General features: G+C 44.4%; 1 protein-coding gene across 2 annotated transcripts in view; it reads left to right on the forward strand.

The window, feature by feature from the left end:
- Positions 1-1,129: 1,129 nt before the first annotated feature.
- The window catches only part of PRKD1 (protein kinase D1), a 103,061-nt gene continuing 82,936 nt past the window's right edge, over positions 1,130-21,254 (forward strand). The window contains exons 1-2 of one of the 2 annotated variants that reach the window (XM_081886567.1): positions 1,130-1,292; positions 2,952-3,131. In XM_081886567.1, coding sequence (XP_081742693.1) covers positions 1,275-1,292; positions 2,952-3,131 — 198 coding nt within the window. In that variant the 5' untranslated portion in view covers positions 1,130-1,274. Of the gene's footprint in view, positions 1,293-2,645; positions 3,132-21,254 lie in introns of those variants that run through there. The other variant, XM_081886568.1, reaches the window with a different exon arrangement.

The raw sequence follows: 21,254 nt of genomic DNA on the forward strand, positions 1-21,254 counted from the left end.
TGCCTGGTGCCTTGAAGGAGGCAGTAGTGCGACCACTCCTGAAGAAGTCCCCCTGGCCCCAGAGGTATTTGACAACTACCAGCTGGTCACAAATATCCACTTTTTAAGGTAAGGTACTTGAGTCATGGATCAGCTGCAGGCACTCTTGGAGGAAATAGATTCATTGTGACCCATTTCTTAAAACAATTGCTGTGCTTTGACTTGTACAATGTAGCACTGGACTGGAACATAAGATACAGCATCATTCTAAAACCTTTTTGTGCTTAGAATCTTGTGGGCATCTTAAAGACCAACAAATTTATCATATATTTTCATAGACTGGAGACCACTTCATCTGATGTATGAATTCTTGTTGGCAGATATATAGGGTGCTCATAGGGTGACACGTAACACGTCTAACGGAAGTGGACTTTAGCCCACCAAAGCTTATGCTATAATTTTTTTGTTTTGTTTCTAAAGTGCTACAAGACCATGGAGGGATCCGCACCATACATTTAAAGCACTTGTATATCACTTTAACTGCCATGGCTTCCCACAAAGAATAATGGGAACTATAGTTTCTTAAGGGAACAGGGAGGGATCGCCTAACAACTTTTAGCAGCTTTAACAAACTACAGTTCCCAGGATTTTTTTTCCCCTAGAGGCAATGGCTGTTAAAGTGGCAGTGCTTTACTTTGGGGTAATGAATTGGAAGGTTTCCATACTCCTTCGAGTCTTATTCTTTGAAGATGGGAGTACAGAGATGTGTTTTGCATTTTCTCTAATAACGGGAAGGCAAACTCTTCTTTCCTCCAAGAGATGTAAAAGAGCTTCTGCTTAGTAAATGACATTCAGTAGATAGGATGTTTTTTCATGTTTGGTAAATAGAAAAATGACAGGTGGTGGGTGGGATTTCCCCCCTGATTATTCTTCACTCACAAATAAATCACTGAGCAGCAGCAGCTCAAATGAGAGACACAGCAGTCAGCTAAATAGATCCATAGCTCTGTGTGGTGACAGCTTCCTCCCTCTCTTTATCAGCATGTGACTGGCTCTTGGAGAAGGGGGATGGCACCACTCACTGCTACTCTGCTGGATGGAGACAGCTAGGAAGAGTTGGCTGACAGGTTTAAGCTCCTACTTACATGCAAATCATAACCCAGCCCAGAAGCAGTCACAAAAGCAGGAGGGATTCACAGAGTTTCTTCAGGCTCTCCCAGCTAGCCTTGCTGTTATCTCTCACTAATACAACAGGAACAGCAGCAGCAGCGGTGGAAGGACCAGTTACAGCTGGGATGAAGGCAGCTTTGAAGGTACAGAGTGCTGATTTAAAGGGACAAGGGGAGCCTGGCTGCAAAGTCTTCAGTCTTGAGAGGGCTCCAAAGAATTGTGGAAGGAGGGCAAAGTTGAGGGTTGTTTTTTTAAAATGAAAATACTTATGGCTGGGTGGTGGAAAGGAGATGAGGCAGAAGTATATAAACAATGGACCTGAGTGCCTTGGGAATGAAAGGCACAGGGGTGCTGAAGAAGGGTTTTAGACTTTGGGATGGCACGCTCTGAACATCATGAAGGGTCACAGGGAGAAAGCTATAAGGAACTGAGTCCAGGTGTGTGAGAGAGAGGGAGTAAAGAAATGGGTTCACCCAGGTCAGCGGGATGACTAAGCTTGCAATATTAAATACACTTTCTCTGGATTAAGCCCCATTGGGACTTGCATCTGAATAAATATTGAATGGATTGACTGCCAGTGCAAGTGGAAGCTAGTTCCAATCAACATGCAAAGGACGGGGGGCATAACTGTGGGCACAGTAGCAGTCCTGCTGCATGAAAACATGTCCCACTGAACTCTGAGGAAAAGGACCCAGAATCGAAATGTTATCTCCAAATGTTTTCTAGGAACTATTGCATGGGAACATTGCAAGTGGAATCTCACAGTATGGAGGAAGTAGAAGAAGGCTTGGGTGTTAGGGAGAAACTTTATTTATTTTTTAATTATTAAATGGAATGAGAAAGCTATGTAGGAAGTTGGGTGAAGAGTAAAGGGAAGAAATAGGGTGGTCAGCTTCTTCCACACTAGGGCTCTTGAGCTTCTAACAGCAACCAGATACCCAGAGAGACCAAAGCACCACAGGTGAAGTTTTCTCCTTCCTACCAGGATCAGCTTCATCTGCTCAATTTGACTTTCCACAGAGCCCTTAAAAGCCCCAAGAGCCCCGCTAGGGGACAACCTCCCCCTCCAAACCCCCTCAGAAGTTGGCAACCAGCCGTGACATCCGGCTAGGCCACGGGCAAGGCTGCTAACCAGCGCTGGATCCTGCCTAGGCAAGGGCGACTCTTAAAGTTGCGCGCCCGATCCTGTGCTACGCCAGTTTGCTTGGAAGGGAAGCGCAGGCGAGAGCAGCCGGCGGTGGGGTGCGGGAGGCGAGAGAGTGAGAAACGGCGGAGCGGGCTCCTCAGGGAACGGCGGGCCGACTAAGCCTCGGGCCACCTGGCAGGCCGGGCCGCCCCCCTGGAGCTGGGCCGCTGCCCCGTCTCCTGCCCCGCCACCCGGGCGCCGCCGGAGCTGCTGCTGCTCCTGAAGCCGCCGGGTGGCGGCGGCGGCGGTTCTGGCGCCTGCTTTCCCGCCCATCCTCTTCTCCCCCTCAGAGCGCGCTTGACCGCCCAGTGGCCGCTGCCGCCTCAGGGACTCCGCGCTTGGGAGTCGGAGGGTGGGGGAGAAGCTGCTGCTGCCGCTGAGGCGGCGCCATCCCCACCACGCCTGGCCGCCCCCCTCCTTCTCCTCGGCATCTTTCCTTCGCCTCACGCCGCCACCCCTCCCCACCCCCGCCATTTTCAGCCGGGAAGCGGAGAGGACTTTGCAGAAACCAACTTTTGACGGCCTGCTCTCGCAAACTCCGCCTGACTTTCTCCCGCTTTCTCTCTCCCTCTCCCCCCCCCCCCTTTGCCTCTTCCTCCCTCCGTGCTGCGGGAAGTTGTCGATGAGCGCCCCGCCGGTCATCCGGCCGCCCAGCCCCTCGCAGCCGGGCGGCGGCATCTCCTTCCACCTCCAGATCGGCCTCAGCCGGGAGCCGGTGCTCTTGCTGCAAGACTCCTCGGGGGAGTTCAGTCTGGCCCATGTCCGGGAAATGGCTTGCTCCATCGTCGACCAAAAGGTGAGGCGCCTCCTGTTGGGTGGGTGAGCTTCTTTTCTTTCTCCCTCCGTCCCTCGCCTCCCCCCCCCTAAGCCTTTGGATTGTTGGGATCGAGTGCCTCTGAGCGTGTGCAGAATGCCTGCCGATCCTACCCCGGCAGCTTTCCACACGGGTTTTGGTTTTTTTTGGGGGGGGGCGGAGTAAAGCGACACGAAAGCGTTAGTTTCAGAGAAGTCTACACCCCGGGGACCTACTATTTATTTTGGAAATGGTCTCAAATGCACGTGTGACTATAGTCCCACCGCTTTGTCTGCTATGAATTAATTGATCCGAAGGTCCCAGGGCAGGTTACTGCATTGCAACTCATCCTTCAACTCATCCCCCCCCCCCTTATACTTTTCGTTGCAACTTGTGCTCGTTGCGTCTCTGCAAGGTTGCGACTGCTACACGCGGCGGCTGGTTTCTTTTAACCCCCCCCCCCCCAATTTAACAGAGGTACTGCTCCCCACTCGATCTCCTCCCCAGGGTTTTTGAAAAAAGCGGGGAGTTTGGAAAGAAGACGGGGAGGGGCCGTTTTGAGGCAGGGGCTCCCCTGCAGCTGTCTAAATAATAACAACCCGGCCCCGCAGGACCCGCTGGGGAAGGAAAGTTTCCACTTTGCAAGCCAGAAAACAAAACAAAGTCGGCACGCTTGGTAGGCTGAGCTCAGGCCAGCAATTCGACGCCCGCAAGCCGGCGCTGGGGCACGTGGGATGCCAGCTCTGACCTTGCGGGCGGGAGCTTACCCGGCCTTTTGGTTATGGGGAGAGGCAGGCTGAAAGGTGAGGAGGGTAGGATGGCCGCAAGGAAGGGTGCTAGGCACCCAGTCCTGAACAGGTTTACTCATAACAAGCCCCAACCATCCCCGCCCCCCCCCCCGCCAAAGAATAAATGTACTGTACATAGAATTGCAGCCTTATAACTCATTTTTATGCCCGCCTGCTCAGAAGTAAGCACTGTTCAGTTCAGCCTTAAGTTGCAATCCTGTTTACAGCTTACCTAGCTGAAAGTCCCCTTGAACTCACATGGGCTTTACTTCTCTGTAGGCAAATAGATAATATGGGCGAGGAATTTTTATACTTCACACACTTTTCAGCCGTCTTGCTCATTCCTCAAGTGAACTGCAGACCTTAAAGTGCTGCCACACACTTTCAATGTCCTTTTCTTATTACTACCTCCCAACACTTCTTAAATGTGCTCTGCCCTGTTTTAACCCCATCCCCTCCAGCGTCAAAACTTTGATATCCCCTCCCCATGCATGAGTCAATTTGCTGTCTTTCAGTGAATACTGTAAAGCAGGGCAGGGAACTTGTAGTTCTTCCATGGCTGCTGAACTCCAACTCCCATCAGCCCCAGCAAGCATGGCCAATGGTAAGTGATGATGGGGGTTGTAGTGCAGCAAATATCTGGCGGGCCACAGGTTCCCCAGCCCTGCTGCAAAGTTTGAATGGGAGATGTGTATCTGTAGATGTGTGAGGCATACACTTGACTGAGGAAGAGACTAGTCAGAGCTCACAACCAGCACACTTGTGGAGTGTTCATTGTTATTTATACCATTTCCACCAAGTAGACCTGTGTGTGCCTTACATGTGGTTTCCAGGTGGTCTCTCATCTAGGGCCAACCCTCCCTTACTGCAAATTGCAAAACAGAATGGTTCTGCCATCAGGCTATTTTGTTGGTAGGCTTGACTCTTCCTCTTCGAAAACGATGATGTTTGCTTCAGGACATGCAGTCACGCAGGAAACCTTCAGGGAGAGTCTTACGGCATGAGCCAATTTCAACACCATATATTCAGGTGTGTGAAAGGGACCGAGAAGGCAGCAACTGATGGAGTCTGTTGGCTATGAAAGTTTGGCTTACTAGAAATCAGGGAGTCTAGGGGAGCACCAAAACCAGCACACTCACATATCACTGTTTGCTGAGTTTTTGCCATCTTGGCAAACTGTCATTTGTTTCCTATATAGTTCAGTTTCCTTCCTGCTAAATTTCTGTCTTTGTACCTTCTTTTTTTTAAGGGGGGGGGCAGGGGGAGGTAGGTCATGATGCTGCCAAATAGTAATAAAGTCCTGGATTTCTAATTTCTCGTGTGCAGCTGTTCTTTTTAATATCCCTCTAATGATAGTGTGTCATGATGTCAAAAGGAACAAGAAAATCTGGTCTATAGACAAAATAAACTGTAGAGTTTAGTAAATTCTTATGTCTATGACATGCACCTTTTTAATATTTCTTGAATAAACCAAAAAGTTGGATATGCAATGGACAGTAGGTTCTTATATACTCTGATTTGACCAGTGCATCGTACAATTTTGTATAGCTCACTGTGTGTGTGTGTGGGGGGGGTATGCCAGTCAGATACAATGCTTAGACAACGTCCCACCTTATTTTACTCTTACCTTTGTTAGCCATGACCTAAATTGCCACACTCTCTTCCTGTTTCATAGATTTATTTGTTTGTTTTATTAGGAGTCAGAGCAGGATAAAAAGAGTTCAGTCCCTTTGTAGCAATTCGGTAAAACTGAGCGGTGGTGATTTGCTCAAGGCCATCAAGTGACCTTCATGGCCGAGTGAGTGTTTGAACAGGGACTTCCCACATCAAAGCCCAACGCTCTGTCCAATATTCTACACTGCCTGTAAGTAGATGGAGTGTCTGTGTGGGTAGCTAGCTATATATAGTTTGCAACTTTTGAAGCAGAGCTGAGTTAGTGTTTCAGCATACTCTGCAATGAGAAAAGGGGGAAAGAAAGAAAATCAAGTAAAAGGTTGATGTGAAATTGCAGGATGGTGGGGTGAGGAAAAAAGATGTCTGTGTACTGTTGTTTTTTGACCTTCTGTTTAAATTGCATTTTTCTAGCAACAAGCTGTTATGGGTTTGAACACTGGGAAAATGTGAAATCGAGCAACAGAAACAGTACTGCAAGGAAAGATATGTCAATGCTGCATAACAAATCAGTGCCGACTGCATATCTATTATGTGAAGAAGAAAAAATGACAGCCCGAAAATCTCTAAGGTGCCAAAGCACTTCTAGTCATGGAAAGTTGTGGAATAGCTATTGGAAATCATTACGATGCCCTAAAAACATAATATCCTGTTTGGTTAGATAGATGTATGATGAATATTCTTGTTCCAGGCAATCACAGTTCCAAGGAGCAGTCATGCAAGTTTCACATGCTTTCTGGAGTTTTGATTTTAACATTTTGCTGGGAGGGGACACCTCCTAGCCACACACAGATGATTCTGTTAACCGAAGGGTGGAGACTGAAACTTTTTAGATTGTGGAGGGGAAAATGGCAGCAGCACAAATATGGAACTTATGTGTACTTGCTGCCCATTTTCTTTCCTACTGGAAAGATTTTGCCTGAAAAGGCTCAAGCAGGATCCATGATATAAGGTGTGGGATTTTTTGTATCACTGTGCCAAAACCTGTCATCCCAATTTATTGAAAGCTTCCTCCATGAAAGAGGTTCCTGTTCTCCTGCCTTATTCACAAGGTGCTTTAGATTATTGTGTGTGTGTATAGGGTTCAGCTCACCTTACCATGGTGAGGTAGCCAAAGTGGTTTGTGTGTGTTCCTTTCCATGAAACATTTATCCTGAGCTCTTCAACCTTCCCAGCTGCCTGTATGTACTGATCTAAAAAAAAAAAAAAAGGGAAGAGTTGCCTCATGTTGCCTTCCTTTTAATTGAAGACTGGGAAGCTAAAGAATCTTAATACCAAACTTCTGGGATTGGTGCACTCTCTGATTTCATAGTTAAGAGAAGTCTTTACTTTGACAATCCCTCCTCCCGCCCCCCCGGTACTCACTAATTTCTTTAATTTCACTTTTAAAAATTACAATGAAATGACAGGAGCATGGTAGATGGCCTCCATGGTTTCCTGCTCTTACAGAAAAGTCCAGCAAGGCTGTTATGAAGTTTTCAGGACGTGTGAGCACCTGGGGAGGCTGCAGAGCACAAACTACTGAAGAAAGAGCACTTGTACCATCCCTCAGCCACAGACCAAAATAGGAAGCTGCCTTATACTGTCCACGTAGCTCAGCCAAACTGACTGGCATTAATTCTCCAGGATAACAGTCAGGGAGTCATTCCCTGTCCTATCTGGAGATGCTGGGGATTGAACCTGCATGCAAAGCAGATGGTGAACCACTTAGCTATGACTCTTCCCTAGTTGGTCCTACACTGGTTTTCAGTATTTAGTCTGCTTCTCTAGGTCCTGCTCCCTTCTTTGGTCCTCATCTCTGGAATGCAGAGTTACTGGCATTATGAAAAGAAAGGGCTAAGTTTTCGCCTTCTAGGTGGTAAAGTGATAGGAGTTGTGAAAAGGCAAGGTAAACAGCACATTCTCTTGTTCTGACACCTGCGGTGTGCTTAGCATGCTTTTTGATGCTTATGAAAAGATTGTTCTTGGGGGACAAATTGAGCTTGGTGCAAATGGCTGTGATGATAAGTGTGTCAGGTCCCAGGCTGCCCTGGACAAAAGGGATGTGAAGGTAGGCAGGAGTCTTTCAAGTGGGCTGGTGCTGAATTTCAGCCTGGGGAATTGGCAGGTGACCTCTGTGCATAATGAGGGTAATTGAATAGCACTTAGTCAGCAGCCTGAACTATCTAGTTATAGAACTGCTGAAGACAAAGATGCTGTAATACTGGATAGAAATCGTTACCTACTTTGGAACCAAAGTATGCAGCCACTATATTTTGTATTTAATTTGTGATTTTGGAAAAATCCAAAATCTTGCGACTGGTTCTACAAAGCAGAGGAGGACATGCTTAAGGCTTGTGGGATCTGTTTTGTGTTTTGCTAGAACCATGAGATTAATAAAATGGAGCCTTGTGCAAAAGGTATACATTTAGAATTAAATAATATGTTGTCTCTGAGCGCTGCTGAGCACAGGGACTCTGAGCTGATATAATCCTGATGATTTCCCTGAATCTTTCATGGTTTTGATCCTTAAACTATGGTGTCCTTCTGGAATAGGGTAGGGGTACTGTACTTTGAAATTCAGTACCTTCTGGAATAGGGTAGGGGTACCGTACTTTAAATTCAGTACCTACTTTGGTGAGAGTTTCTAGAAGGTTAATCTGAGATATTGTTGTTCCTCCTCTTAGAGTCCTTGATCTGTACCATGTTGTTTAATATCTACATGAAACCAGTGAATGAGGTCATTTTGAGGTTTGGTGTGGGTTTTCGTCATTATGTGGGTGACATCCATCTCTGTCTCCCTTTTCCATCTGGACAAGGTGATGCATTCTCTGTTTTCTTCATTAAATGAAAATACTCGGTTGCATTTTAATAGAAGCTTCTGGTTTGCATATGGTTTCTATTTTCTAGTCCCCCAAATGTTGGCAGATTAATTTGTGCATTGTGTATTGTTACAGGAGTTTACCCATAATTTTAAAACCATGTCGTGAGTTGGAAATGGGTTAATCATCCCACCCACCCCCTGCTTTCCCGCTCTAAATTGCTCAATTCAAAGTTCTTGCATAGGAAGAAAATATGTTTGTTTTTGTCCTTGGATACTTAGGTATATTTAAAAGAATAAAAATGGAGAGAATTGTATGTTGTGTTAAATCTAAGGATACAATCCTGTGTAATAATAAGAATAAGAATAGGATGCAATCCTATGCACTTGAATACAGTGTCCTTTACTCCTGCAGTACCTCAAAGGCCACCTCTCCCCACATGAACTGCAGATCCTCAAGAACCACTTCTCCCCATATGAACCAACCCAGATTCAACAATCATCAGCTGAGGCCCTTCTTTGTGTGCCACCTCCACAAGTGATCTGGAGGGTGGCAACATGGGAATGGGTCTTTTCTGCAGTGGCTCCCTGTTTGTGGAATGCTTTCCCCAGGGAGGCTTGCCTGGTGCCTTCCTTACATATATTTTGGCGCCATGCGAAAATGCTTCTCTCTAACCAGGCCTTTGGCTGATTAATGTCCAATGGACTTTTAAATGTGCTCGTGAGGAGATTATTGGTTTGTATTTGTATTTGTTTTATTATATATTCTGTGTTCTCATTTTGTATTTTTATGTTGTGAACAGCTCTGTGATCTTTGGATGAAGGGCAGTATACACATGTAATAATAATAAAATACAATACTTCAGTGTAGCTTTTGTGAAATAATAATAAAATACAGTACTTCAGTGTAGCTTTTGTGAAATACAGTGCAGACACTCTTAACAAGACATCTAAGTAAATCGGCATAAGAGTTCAAGAAATAAATTCTAATGGGGAAAGGTGGGAATGATCTAGAAGTGGGATAGTGCATCTTTAATGATGTGCTAACCTTTGTATGAAAAAGTAAGCACGCAATCTATAGTAGATCACATGATAAAACTGCCTCTCTAGAAGGTTTCCGAGTTTCTTAGTTCAGTGTAGGTTAAACTTTGTAGTTGGAATTGTATTTTGATACTGTATGTTATAGGAAGCCAGTGTATATTCTGCATAGTTGATACAATGTGATTCCAGGTATTCTGTATTCTGAAAAATGATGTCACATAAACTTGTATCGCTTGTAAATCTGTAAACATTTTGTGAATAAAACATGGTTGTGTGCTGTTTCCACAGGGAAGTGTCATACTTGCTCACACATATATTTTAAATCTGTACTACAAGTAATTATGAAGTTAATCTGATTAGATTTGCACTGCAAGGATCTTCTGACAATTCTTATTTTAAAAAATTCTGAACAGAAGATGAAAGCATCTAGGAATGAATTGCTAAACTTCAATTAGTTATGCTAAATTTCCCACCTATTTTCAATGTATCATTATTAATCCCAGAGTATGGTTTTACAGCTTAATTACAATATCAGTTACCTATAAGTAAGTTCCACTGATTTCAGTGGCTTTGGATATAAGAAATCCAGCTTTATATCCTATTGTATTCTGAAGCTCACTGGGTAACTTTGTGCAGGTTTCAGCACAACCTACCTAACAGGGTTATACTGAGGATAAAATATACCCCCATGTAAACTGTTGGAGGAAGATCAGTAAGCTTGTGTCTTTTGAAGTTGGTTGGTGTTTAAGCTTGCATCTTTCCCCCTGACTTGTTCAGGAATAAGTGTTTTTAATCATGTACAAAATTCCTTCCAATGAAAAGCAGCTACTATCTCACTGTATGCAATGATGGAACAATAACTTCCATATGAAAGAAATATGGACTTCAGACTGAGTAAGCCTCAACATGTCTCATTTAAAAATTAAGATGTATTAGCATTAAGTTCTTGAACCCATAAGTTTTTGAAAAGGACAGCACACAATCCTATTGCTTTCCTATGCTATGATTTTGTTATTGTTTTGCTATGTTATAAAATTGTTGCAATGCTATTGTTTTGCTACGTTGTTGTGACATTTTTGTAGTGTTTCTTTGAAATGCATCCCTGTTTCTTTCTTGTAAGCCACTTTGAGCCTGATGTTGCATGTGTGTGGAAAAGCAGCGATATTGGTCTTTACAGCCACAGCAGGCTCCGTAACTCAACAATTTGACTTGACCCCCCAAAGATGCACTCTTCCATTTTGTTTCCTGAGACAGATGGATTCCAACCTTCTGACTGTGCAACTGTTGGGCAGTTTGTCTGAGCCCCAAAGACAACAGTTGCACCTTTGCAGAAAGACACAGCTGCTAAGCTTGGGCTGACAGGCCAGTAGCCCATCATCTCTGACATACGTATATGGCCATGTTGGGGGAAGGAGAGAATTATCTGACTGCATCCCAGCTGGAGTCATTACTGTACCTGACTTGTTCTGCATGGTTCCCTCCTGCTTCCTGAGTCTGAAGTACCAAAACAAACAAACATGATGCAATTGTCTTTAATTGTATGCCTCCCTTCTTTATTCAACCTTTGATCAGGGAGCCTCCAACCTTCAGCCCATAATGCTAGAGATGCCACTGAAAAGCAACTACAAATATGAAAAAACAACACTAAGGATGTTTGTGTACCATAAAGCCCTACTTAGATGTTAAAAAGTGACTTTTGAAAGCCACAGGAGACCTATGAGTTCATGATTAGATATCTACTTTTTGGTTATTCACATGGACAAACCATTGCTGGCCTGGGAAGTTTCTGGTGTGTGTGCCCAGTGTTCAAGTGTTGGTGGACAGACTGCTGCTTCTATTTTGGTCTCCTGGCACTTGGGAATTCAAATGCTGACAGCAGGGTACATTTGGCACACTTGTTTGAGCCATATGGAACAATTTGCTCTGTGTACCCGGATTGTGATGCCCATGCTTTTTGCTTGTGGCATAAATGCCTTGGTTGTGTGTGTGTGTGTGTGTGTGTGTGTGAGAGAGAGAGAGAGAGAGAATAGTTTAAGGCAAAAATCTTAACCTCAAGGCCTCCTTTCCTAATTTAAATGTATCCTTGTGACTTGAGAATTGATTGAAGCTTTAGAATGATACAGTAGTTTGCATAAAGTTGACTTTGTTTTGAATATTTTTTAGGAAGCGGTATATCTAAAGTTTTTGGTCTGTTACTGCTCTATGTTACATGTGCGTGGAATGACAAAGAGTGGAATGCAAGTTTTCTGAGACTGCTTGAGCATCCACAGTTAAAGTTTGCAACTGAAGAAGCATGAGAACCACAAACTTTGATGAGTTAGAATTGTAGTACAGTGTGCATTGACCTGATATGCTAAAATAAACAAGAACTTCTGTTTGATCTTTTTAAAAAAACAAAGAACCTTTCACAGTATGAAATGCTTTTTACATATCTGTATATGTTTATAAAGACTCTGGTCAAAGATAATTGCTAATACATATTCTTTGAGTTGTTTATCATGAAAATATATTGTTACAAGGTTGTGCGCCACCCCGCAATCTCTGCCAGGAGGTAGGTAGCAAGATTCCAGGTCGTTCCAGGCGCTTACTCAGGGTCATGTTTCCATTGGGAATTCGGGCACATCAGAGACTGTAGTGTTTTAAGATATATGGTTTATTTTACACCTATATACACCTGGGTCTAGGTGGAAGAAGTGAGTTCACAGCATTATATCTCGAGAGGGTCTTACTTCCCACAGCAGCACAGCATTGGAGTCCGCCATTCCTGTGGCTCTGTCCCAGCCTGCCAAAATGGTTCTGCCCCACATGACCTGTGCCTGGAGTTCTGGCACCTCCTTCCCCCTTCCCAGAAAACCCCTTGCCAAGCAACCCCTGTCCAACGCACAGCCACCGGCTCCATACACCACCAGGACTCACCAGCTCCCTGCTGAGATGCTGTCAGTCGTTTTGCACTCTGCACATGCTCAGAAACACTGGGCCCATAACCTGTCAGTGTTTGTAAAAAGCAAAAAAAAGGAGGAAAAGGTTCTGACCTCCCTTTGCCTCTTCAGCCTGGTCCTCGGACCCTTGTCGGCGCAAAAAGAGTCCACGAGAATATCCTTGCAGAGTTTTATTCTTAAAAGTCTTTGTGCAAAACACGACTGAATAACTCCACACACCAGCACCAACCAACCCAAACACCAGCCTCAGCAACAAACTAACATTTCTCACTTATATATACAACTTGGTGCAGACCGCTGAGTCATGCTGACCCAGCTTTATTCGCATTAAAGAAACAGTGGCCATTTTAGCCGTGACACCCCTTCTGTTTCTTTAAATGCGAAAAACCCCAACAGAGACAATACATACATACATTATATACATAAACCCAGTTTTGTCATCAGTTCATTATGGCATGTTGCTGGCAAAGGCTTGGTGAACAAATCAGCAATATTATCTTGTGATTGACAATACTCCAGTTTGATTACCCCATTCTGTACACAGTCTCTAACATTCGCATGATGGATAGCAATATGTTTTGATGCAGATTTCATTATTTCCGAGCCCGCTAATGCAATGCACGATTGGCTATCTTCATACACTTGGATAGGCAAATCAACTTTACAATTTAGATCTTTTAGTATCTGTATAAACCACATGATTTCATTGCATGCTAGCGACAGGCTCCCATATTCTGCCTCACAGGATGAGGTTGCAACAAATCCTTGTTTCTTTGACCTCCATCCAATTATGGAATTGGCAAACATCATAACCATTCCACTTGTAGATTTTCTGGTAGCTACACAGCTTCCCCAGTCCGCATCAACAAATACTTCTAGTTTTTCGTCTTGTGTACTAGATATCTTCAAACATACATTTAATGTCCCCTTTAGATATCTGATAAGCCTTTTCAAAGCACACCAATCAGCAGTACTGGGTTTAGATACATGTTGACTCAGAACATTTGTAGCACATGCAATGTCTGGCCTTGACCACTGGCTTAAATATAACAGTGATCCTATTTTTGAGTGATACAACTCAGGCTGACCAAATTTATCATCACACACTGTCTTTGGGAAATCTGGTGTCATGGGAGTCTGAACTGGCTTGCAGTTTTCCATGCCAAACTGCTCTATCAAACGAAGAATTTTCTCTTTCTGACTCAATAGGAAGCTTCCATCAGCTTCCTGCCTTACTTCTACTCCCAAGTAATTGCTTACAGGCCCCAAGGCTTTAAGCTTAAACCTCTTTTCCAGTTGACTTGTGAGCTTCTGGATCTCATCTGTGGAACTCCCTGCCACAAGCAAATCATCAACAAAGACTAAGAGCATTAGATATTTGTTGCCTGATCCCTTGGTGTACAGGCATGGATCAGCCACACTCCTTTTAAAACCAAGTTTTACAAGGGCTTCATTTAAACACTGGTTCCAACACCTTCCACTTTGTTTGAGACCATAAACAGCCTTTCTCAAACGCCAGACTGCACCATTCTCCTCTTCAAACCCAGGGGGTTGTCTCATTAATACTTCATGGTCTAAATTTGCATGCAGATATGCAGCATCAACATCAAAATGGTGCACTGCTAGTTGTCTTACAGCAGCAATGGAAAGCATTAAGCGAAAAGTTTCACTCTTTACAGTGGGAGAAAACACTTCATCATAACTCTCCCCTTTAATCTGAGTGAACCCTCTGGCTACTAATCTGGCTCGAAAACGTGGTTCCCCAGATGCAAGGGTTTTCCTTTTGTAAACCCACTTGCATGACACCACTCTGCCACCAGGTGGCGGCATTATGACCTCAAACACTTTGTTACGTTTAAAAGAGTCCATTTCTTCTTTCATAGCTTGTTCCCACAAAGCACGTTCCCCAGGGGGTAAGTCTAAGACTTCATTATAACTTTGTGGTTCCACACAACTCACATTGCATACTCTCACTCCTCCTAGGGTCAAACGCTGAGGAGGTACACCCTTGTTTGAACGCTGGGAGCGCCTAGGCACTATTACTTCTTCTTCCCCCCTTATCTCTGGCTCTTCTTCCTCTTCCTCTAGAGAAGTATTATCTTTTGCCACATCTTTTGGGGAAATCTGTGCCTCCTCCTCCTCCTGCTCCTGCGTTGCCAATGGCTGAGAAGAAGCCTCTTCTCTTACTTGCAGGGGCAGTAGGCAATCTGGGTTGGCATGGATCACAGTCCATCTGTCCTGGTCAGCGAAGTCTGCACTTCGTGACAGAACTACTCGTCCTGGGCGTAAATTGAAACGCCACCCTTTGCCATAGGACTGATATCCCACAAACCGCAGTCTCTGCGCTCTAGCACCCCCTTTCTGGCGCTGAGCTTTGGGGATGTTTACATGTGCCCAAGCACCCCAGTTATGGAGCATTGTCCACTCTGGTTCTTTCCCAAACAAAACACGATAAGGAATATCTTTTATAGAGCTAGACCAGGTTCTATTAATCAAAAAGTTCGCTGTCAGAAAAGCCTCACCCCACAGCCTATGGTTGTGACCCAATCCTGCATCCACTAGCAGGCAGTCCTTTACTGACTGTATTACAGCCCCACGTCTTTCACACAGACCATTTTCAGCAGGGCTATAAGGGTTAGTCAAACGATGAGTGATCCCCTTACGTCGCAACCATGTCCCAAATTGTTTGTTCAGAAATTCTCCACCCCTATCTGTTTGCAACTGCACAACAGGGCGAGCGAAGAGCTTTTCAGCTTGGGCAACCCATTCTCTGAATGTGGGGAAACACTCAGATTTCTGCTTTAACAAAAACAACCAACTAAAACGTGATTTATCATCAATTACCAGAAAAGCATATCTGGCGCCTCCTTCAGTCTTCTGTGGAAAAGGGCCTATCACGTCACAATGGACAAGTTCTAAAACCTCTTTAGATACTCTGTCACTTTTAGAAGCCACAGGCTTCCTCTTAGATTTGGCCATTTTACATACATTGCAATCTAGGAAACAGTTACAGCTGTTTACTTTTAGGTTCTTGTACACCTTTTGCATCTCTGAAAGCACACGGAAATTGGCGTGACCCAGTTTTCTGTGCAGTTCATGTACACACCCCTTATGAACTGGCAAATTATCCTGAACCACCTGGGCTGCTTTAACAGGCTTGTCCTGCATTACATATAACCCATTTTCCAACTTTGCATGGCCACATACCTGAGTTCCACTCTTTATCAGACAGCCATCCCGTGTGAAGTTAACACTATACCCTGCATTAATCAAACAGCTTACAGACAGCAAACAATAGTCCAAACTGCTGACAAACAGAGTCTCTGGTAGAGTAGTGTTCAAGCACTGCAGGAAACATGTTCCCTGGCCATCAATCTTGCTTCTACGACCATCAGCAAGATAAATTGAGTCTTTTCCATCAGCTGGCTTCCCCAGGGTCTTAAAGTCCTCCCGACTGTTGCAGATAATCCTGCTGCTCCCAGAGTCCAGCAACCATGTTCCTCGAGGTATCTTCCTCTCCTCTCGAGAAAATGCAGAAACAAACTGAGCAGAACGCGTGTTCTTCTTCTCTGAAGAGAACCCCTTCTGCTTACGTTTCTGCGTTGATTGCTGTCTCTGCTCCACGTCGTCTCCTGGAAGTCTTGCCCTGCATTGACGTTGGAGATGCCCGGGTTGGTTGCATCTATAGCATCTCCTCACTGCCATGGCCAAGTCCAAACCTTGGCGTTGCTCCATTGGCAGATTCTGCTGCTGGCCCCCTCGACTGTAACTCCTCCACTCTTGGAGTTCAGCTTGTTTATCTGACCTTCTTTCTGCTTCTTCGGTCAATCTTCCAACCACATACTCAAGGGTCAGATCTCGGGGACGCATACTCTCCATGCTGTTAATCACGGGCAACCAGCTTTCAGGCAAACTTGAAAGAATAATGTAGGTTTGGTCAGTCTCATCATAACGCTTACCTCTCTGCTGTAGTTGAAGAAACAGAGATTTCAGCGTTTGAAGATGAGTTGCCAAACTCTCACCTTCTTTCATAACAGTCCTGAACAGCCTTCTGGTCAGAGAAATTATAGTTCCAGCAGTTTCTCTGACGTGCATTGCCCTTAATAAATTCCAGCACTCAAACGCTGTGCTGGCATTTGCTACATGCAATAACTGAGAGTTGCTCAAACACAGCATAATTTGGGCACGAGCCCTTTCATCTAGCCGTTTTTTCTCAGCAGAGTCAGTCCTCAAAACCTCAGTTTCAACACAGTCCCATAGTCCATCTCTCCTTAACAACTGCTGCATTTTAATTGACCAACTCAGCCAGTTGCTTTCTGAGAGAAGTTCAAAAGGGATGCCTCCCCCAATATTTACAACTTGGGAAGACTGGAAATCTGCCATCTCTGCTGGTGCTTGCTGAGCCCCTTCTGTGGGGCCTCCAGCAAACTCTCCAGACTCTCTCTTTAGAGTCCCACTAGATGGTCCTGGCTGGCACTCACCGGCTTCTAGCTGCTGCCTCTGTTGACCCTCAGGTCCCGCCTGGCTCTGCAACTGGTGTAGCCGCTCTGTGAGTCGCCTACTGTGGTCCTCTAGCAGTTCAAACTGTTCCAGTAGCCGACGCTGAGTGCTTTTCTGGTCCTCAGATCCTAGCTGCTCCAGCGTCGCTGCAGACAGTTACAGCTTGCCACCAACTGCTCCAACGCACAGCCACCGGCTCCATACACCACCAGGACTCACCAGCTCCCTGCTGAGATGCTGTCAGTCGTTTTGCACTCTGCACATGCTCAGAAACACTGGGCCCATAACCTGTCAGTGTTTGTAAAAAGCAAAAAAAAGGAGGAAAAGGTTCTGACCTCCCTTTGCCTCTTCAGCCTGGTCCTCGGACCCTTGTCGGCGCAAAAAGAGTCCACGAGAATATCCTTGCAGAGTTTTATTCTTAAAAGTCTTTGTGCAAAACACGACTGAATAACTCCACACACCAGCACCAACCAACCCAAACACCAGCCTCAGCAACAAACTAACATTTCTCACTTATATATACAACTTGGTGCAGACCGCTGAGTCATGCTGACCCAGCTTTATTCGCATTAAAGAAACAGTGGCCATTTTAGCCGTGACAATTCCCACCTTCTGTGACAATTTCCCTCTGTGACACCGCACCCATGTTGCCCTGGAAACCTTTCCCTCTGTTACGTGTAGGTTTTTTCCTTCTTGTGGATGGCTTAATGGCAGAACTATCATCTCTCTCTCTCTGCACCTCTGTCTGGCAGAAAAACCAGTTCAGTATACCAGCTTTGATTAAACCCCAGTACCCAAGAATCTAGAGGGGGAAATATGGCACCCACTAACCCATAACAATACATTTGTTATGCATTGTATTTATGCAATCATGTTCTCAGTTTATGTGGTATTATAGGATTATAGGCCCTATTCTGAAATTCAGGTTGTTAGAGAATTTTTATGCTACAACTATCCTCCCGTCAATCACATAATGTCACTATGATATCACATGATTAACACACAAGTGAGGTTGTGGGTAGGCTTGGACACGTTTCTCAAGGTAAACCGCCCTACAGGACTCTGAGTAAGAGTTGGAAAGTGCTTCATATGCTTAAAAATGCTATAGAAATGATTAAGAACGATTCTTCTTTTTTTTATAGAGGATTCTCTGAAAGAAGTTTTTGAAAGCCTTTGAGTATCTTCATATGGTTCTGCTCATTCATCACCTCAAGTGTAGAAAATCATCCAAGTGGCCTTGTAGTTGAAAAGGATTAAAAAGTCATCCAGTGACTTTATCAGCACTTGAAAAATATCTCTTCCAGAAAGAGAGCGACTTATACAGCAGGATACAAATGTTATACTTAGCAAACAATTGCTTGAAATGTTGCGTTTTAGTCTCCCATTGTAAATAACAAAACCACTTCTTCAAGTTAAAGATTAATGAGAAACATTGCACACAACAAGACTATGCTTGTTTGCCAAATTAGGAAAAATAGATTTTCACATTTTTTCAATCATAGTTCCAACTTCACATGGTTTTGGACAATCATTTCCCTGCCTCTTTTAATTCCATTGTCATAATACAATGAGAGAGAAAAAATATTTGTTTTCAGACAAGCTTATGTGTTAGCTCCATCTGCTACCCTTACACTGGCAATTTACTGGGCAAAACTAGTTCCGGCCACAATGCTGGTAATTAACTAGTTTATTTCATTTTATTTATTGCATTTATATACCACCTTTATCTTCCAAGGAACTTAAGGTGGTGTACATGGTCCTCCTCCTCCTCCCCATTTCATCCTTACAACAACCTTGTGAGGAAGGTTAGGCTAAGAGATGTTGACTGGCCCAAGGTCACCCAGTGAACTTCATGGCTGAGTGGGAGTTAGAGAGCGTAGTCATTGCTGCTTCCCTCTCCATCCCCAACATCATGCTTTCCATGGGAAGTTAGCTGTGTTCTGCTTGTCCCGATAGTGGAGATAACAGCTGTTAAAAGCACAGGAACCCTGTTTTTCCCATGCCAACCCTAAACTGAAGCATAGGCTGCCATACTGTAGCAAGCCCCATTAAACACAGAGAGGCTTGCATCTGAGTAGATAAGAGTGCCATTGTCCTGTAAGTTAACCATACAATGAATTTTAATGGGCTGTTGGCTTTAGGGTTTACATAGCAAGTGGCCAAGCTGCTTTGCAAAAGTTTCACATTTTGCAATTGCCATTTGGGAAGGGGATTCTTAACATCCACCCACACTTACTGTGTAGTAGTATTTGCAAAAAATAATGTCTAGGGCAGTGTTTCTCTGCCTTTTTAAACCAATGCCACCTTTCAGTTAATGTAAAATTTCCACATGCACTTAAATCCTGGCTCCCATAATCATTTTTTAAACATTCAAATAGCTTGAAATATCATGACGTTTAATTTTTAACTTATATTGTGCATACTTTTGGAAACATGCCCCTTGTCCCAAGATCTTCATATGCCCCCCTTGGGGGGGCATGTGTTCCAGTTGAGAAGCACTGATCTAGGGAGTTGCTGATCTCAGATGAACCCACTACAGGAAAGATGCATCCTGGGTGTTAGGATAAAAGGAAGGGCAAACTATGGCGAAAACACACAGCTCTGTAGGAACTCAGGGATGCATATTGCCTGGTGTCCAAACAACTAACTCACTTATCAATCATAGTACTGAATTCACTCATTGGCTAAAACACTTGACAGGAAGGAGTAGCTAGGTTGGCTCATTTTTCAGAAATTGATTAGAAGGGTACCAGCACTGTTTGTTTCAAAACTTTCAGTCTAGGCAGTGTTCAAAGCTCCCATTCTAGGCGCATTTTGTGACAGGGAATTTCATTAGCAAGAGCAGTTTCTGAGCTCCGGGTGCAGTACTGTGCCTAAGATTTCAGATTCAAACTTCAGAATGGAAGGAAAGGAGGACCTTTTTCTGCCTCCTGATTTCCAGCTACTCTCTGAAGACTGGAGAAGAGACCCTCTTAAGAATATTAGTGGGTGGGTAGGGGAAGGACTAGACCATGTGAAAAATGAACGTAATATTTTAGCTGCGGTTCATTCGTTTTCAGCTTTGTATTCTTATAAAAAAGCACGGCCTAGACATTCCATTGTTGCACCCATAACCTAGGTTTAAGGTAGCATTTAGCTCATAGATTTCATATCTATTTCTAATACTGATTCTAGGTAGGCTAGAGACTTGCGTTTTTTTTTTTTAATGAAAGCTTAGCTTCTGGGGTCTCATTCTGGGGGTGACACTGGAGCCTTCACAGGTGGTATGGCACCCACAAGCACTATCTAGTGCAGTGCTGTGACATTAGTTCCTCAACTTTTAAGAAAATTTCCCCAGCCCTTCACTTCGATCACTTTAGCTAGAAGTAGCCAGGATCCAGTCTAGGGCATTCGGAAAGCTAAGTATTTGTACTGCTTTGTATTGAGTTCATTCTCTCTCTCTCCCTGGTCCATCAGAGATGCAGAAGGTCCACATAAGGATGACTATGGAAAACAGCCTCTTCCCCTTTTTTGCAACTAATGCTGCATGATAAAAATGCATGCATGAAACTGCTGTTATTTTGGAGGGCTAGGCAGACACATCTGTCCACACAGAATGAGTGGTATTTTGACTGTTTATGTAGCTACACACACTTTTGGGGGGGGGACTACTCATTTCCACATTACTAATTAGCATTAGAAGGGGAAGAAATGGAGGCAGTGAGAGATTTTACTTTCTTGGGCTCCATGATCACTGCAGATGGTGACAGCAGTCATGTAATTAAAAGATGCCTGCTTCTTGGGAAAAAAGCAATGGCAAACCTAGACAGCATCTTAAAAAGCAGAGACATCACCTTGCTAACAAAGGTCTGTATAGTTAAAGCTATGGTTTTCCCAGTAGTGATGTATGGAAGTGAGAGCTGGACCATAAAGAAGGCTGATCACCAAAGAATTGATGCTTTTGAATTATGGTGTTGGAAGAGACTCTTGAGAGTCCCATGGACTGCAAGAACATCAAACCTATCCATTCTTCAGGAAATCAGCCCTGAGTGCTCACTGGAAGGACAGATCCTGAAGCTGAGGCTCCAATACTTTGGCCACCTCAAGAGAAGAGATGACTCCCTGGAAAAGTCCCTGATGTTGGGAAAGATGGAGGGCACAAGGAAAAGGGGATGACAGAGGACATGATGGTTGGACAGTGTTCTCAAAGCTACCAGCATGAGTTTGACCAAGCTGCGGGAGGCAGTGGAAGACAGGAGTGCCTGGCATGCTCTGGTCCATGGGGTCATGAAGAGTCGGACACGACTAAACAACAACATGCAGTTTCATTACATATGAGTGCAGCGATCATATTGTAACTGGAGTACATTATCTCCTTTGGCACAGTCCTCATCCATAAATGTAGTGT

The sequence above is a fragment of the Podarcis melisellensis genome (genome assembly GCF_964234715.1).
Source record: "Podarcis melisellensis genome assembly, chromosome: 1".
Lineage (NCBI taxonomy): Eukaryota > Metazoa > Chordata > Lepidosauria > Squamata > Lacertidae > Podarcis > Podarcis melisellensis.